Source organism: Carlito syrichta, unplaced genomic scaffold, assembly GCF_000164805.1.
Source record: "Carlito syrichta isolate Samal-C Ts95f unplaced genomic scaffold, Tarsius_syrichta-2.0.1 Scaffold304473, whole genome shotgun sequence".
Taxonomy (NCBI): Eukaryota; Metazoa; Chordata; class Mammalia; order Primates; family Tarsiidae; genus Carlito; species Carlito syrichta.
In genome coordinates, this window is record NW_007248569.1 from 314,847 (window position 1) to 318,093 (window position 3,247).

At 41.2% G+C, this 3,247-nt stretch overlaps 1 protein-coding gene across 1 annotated transcript in view; it reads left to right on the top strand.

The window, feature by feature from the left end:
- Nucleotides 1-734: 734 nt before the first annotated feature.
- Nucleotides 735-3,247, top strand: part of LOC103262380 (microtubule-associated serine/threonine-protein kinase 4-like) — a gene marked incomplete at its 3' end in the record, with an annotated part of 411,003 nt that continues 408,490 nt past the window's right edge. Inside the window, exon 1 of the mRNA XM_008060005.2 lies at nt 735-956. Coding sequence (XP_008058196.2) covers nt 735-956 — 222 coding nt within the window. The remainder of the gene's footprint in view (nt 957-3,247) is intronic.

Consider the following 3,247-nt stretch of genomic DNA (forward strand, 5'->3'; position numbering starts at 1 on the left):
GAAAATGGAGCAGACAGTGGGTTGAAGAGGGTGGTGGAGAGATAGAGGAGTAAGGGGGGAAACAAACGTGTGCCAACAAATGGAGAGAGAGACCTATACTGAAACAGATAAAAACAATAGACCACAGCTACAGATGAACCAACTCCCATACAAACAAATAAAACATATAGTGATGCTAACATAGAAGCTAACCAACCACCTTATTGATGTGCTGTTCCTCTATACAAAGATATGGTTTACAGAGAGAAGAAAAGAGAAGAAGAGGAAGAGGAAAAAAAAAGAAAAGGAACAATTCAGTAGGAATAGAATTAAGTTATTAAACTAACAGAATCAATGAAGCACACTCTGAGACTTTTCATTTAAGTCCAATGTCCTTTCAGTTCTGATTTCTAGTTTTCTTTTCAAGCTGGTAAATTAGTTTGCAGTTGGGTCAGTTGCCCCTGGTCTGCTGTGAAGGACAGTTCAGATCACCCTCCGTTCACCACTCTGGCCTATGTCTTTTTCAAGCTTGTTTCTCCCGTTTCGGTGTTGTTACCTTGAATCGCCAGCAGGTGGTGCTATCTCAGCTGCTCCCCCAGAGGGGGTGGGGCCAGACAGGAACGGCAGAGACTGGAGATGGATGCCTGCCTCAGGGCACAGGCAGGAGACTCACGGCGGACAGGACGTCTCGGTTGCAGGAGAGGTGGCAGTGATCCCAGCAGATCTTCCCTGAAGGGGCTTCAAGGACTGAAGTCATGGATTGCCTCCGGCCTGGGTGGTGTGATGTTCTACTGGCGGCGGTGGCGGCGGCGGCGGCGTCTGCGCTGCAGTGGCTGTCCAGTCCACTGCGATGCCCCAGCAGTGGCAACAGCCGAGCTCCGTATGAAGAGCAGGCTGCGATGTTGTGGTCCGTAGCCCCCGGGATGAGAGCCAGAGACCCACTGCAGTTCTCCTTTGCAGAGGATTTCACAGACCAGGTTGCCCCATCGCCATCTTGCCGGAAGACTACTACATTGTTAAAATGCAGTTAAACCAGACTTTTTTCCTTAAGTATTTGAGTTTTGTGTTACATTTCAGGATGCTTTGCAATTACTTTGCCTCAATTTAGGCTTGAGAATTTTCAAGCAGTTGCCATGGTCATTGTACCATTACCTCCCTGGAGGGCAGGGAAGAATTATCTTTATAGAGAGTTAAATAACAGTGGTAGGAGCAGATATTCTTGCTTAAATGTAAAAATGGAACTACTAATATAGCAGCCAACATTTACTAAGCACTTAGTATATATTTCTGAGGTTAATGGGAAGGCTGTGGTACTTCATTGTGAAATAGGGTCTCAAATGTTGATTAGTGATAGATATTGATTGTTTAATTGGAGTTTACCAAAATTTTTTTTATCAGGAATGATTAAAAAAAAAATTTTCCAAATGCAATTTTGCGAGCTAACAGTATGATCACATTATAGCTGCACATGGTTTGGTCATTGTGTTAGAACTTTATATTTATAAATAAGGAAGATTTATATTTCTTATACTGTTTTTTAAAGTTTTGATATCAGAGTTATGCTGACTTTTATATAATGAAATGGAAAACCTTCCTTGATTTTTTCTGTGCCATGACACATTTTCAACAGCATAATGCAGTGACATTCTCATGGCCACTGCAACCTCCACTTGCTGGTCTTCTTTCTGCCTCAGCCTTCCAAGTAGCTGGTACTACAGGCATGCACCACCATGCCTGTCTAGTTTTTTGATTTATTGTAGAGACGAGGTCTCACCAAGTTGCCCAGGCTGGTCTCGAACCTCTGGGCTCAGGCCATCCTCTCACCTTGGACTCCCAAAGTGCTGGAATTACAGGCATGAGCCACTTACACCCAGCTAAATTCTATTTTTTTAAAAAAAAAGGTTTGGTAGTATGTTCCTCTAAATCACTGTTGACATTGTCTATTTCCATATTGCTATTGAATTGTTCAGAGTCTACTTTTTGAGTCAATTTTGACAATTTATATTTTCTTATGAATCATCTCTTTCATCTAGTATTTCGTAATTTTCAGCATAAAACTGTATATATTCCCTTATACTTGTATTCAGTCTCCTTTGTCTCTTTGGCTATATCCATTTTCTTATTTCCTATATTGTATAATTGTATTTTCTCTTCTTCTTGAGTTTTGCAAGAGGTTTGTATATTTTATTGATCTTTTCAAAGAGCTAGTTGTTCTACTGTTTTTATTCTAATCCTTTAATTTCTGCTTTTATCTTTTTAATGATTCTTTTGTTTCCCTGAGGTTTATTGGTTGGGGGTTGTTTTGTCAGCTTGTTGAGTGGAATAACTTAATATTTCATTTTCTTGTTTAATAATTTTGAAGGTGACTTTTTAACCTTTTTAAAGGTGACTTTTCTCTCATTTTCTCTCAAGCTTTAAACATCTCTTCTTCCATCTTTACTCTTAGCTGATGACCTTGATTCCTGCATTGATGGGAAAACTAAAACAGCCTGCAAAGAGCTTCCAGAGACACCCCACTTCCTTTCCCCACTGCCACCATCTGCACCCCATTTTCTCTCTTCCTGTTTATTGTCCTAGGTTACCATTCTTGCTCCCGCTTAGAGTTAATCCCTTCAATTCTCCCCACTTCTTACATCCTCAGACTTTCTCTCTCTCCTGGATTATGCATGTCTACCCACAAGTGTGCTGTTATAGCTCCGTCTTTTATTAACTGTCTCTCGCCCTCACTTTACCACCAGATGCCCACAATTTCATTGCTCAGCTGTGAGTCAAATTCTTCTGGAATGTTATTTCTACTTACTTTCTCAAATACCTCTTTCCCTACTCTCTCTTGAATCCACTGTATAATGCTTTCATTCCCTCACTTCATAGAGACTGCTCGTGTGGATCACCGACCCTCACTGCTCATTGAGCTACTACTGCGGTTGGATATCAGACCTCATCTTACATGACACAGTAACTGCTCAGTCTTTTGTCATATGTGGTCCTCAGTTGGCCTCAAGGGCACCTCAAACTCTATGTCACTGGTTGCTTCTTCTCACTCTCCTTTGCTGGTTCGTCGTTTTCTCTATGACCTCTTAATGTTAGAGAGTCCCAGAGTATAGTCTTAGACCTCCTCTCTTGTCTATTTTTACCCTGTCTTTTGTGATCTCATCTATTGTGATGGCTACCACCTATATATTCATAGCACCAAATTTGTTTTTTGGGATTTTTTTTTGTTTTTGAGTTGGAGTCTCACTCTGTCGCCCAGACTGGAGTGCAGTGGCTG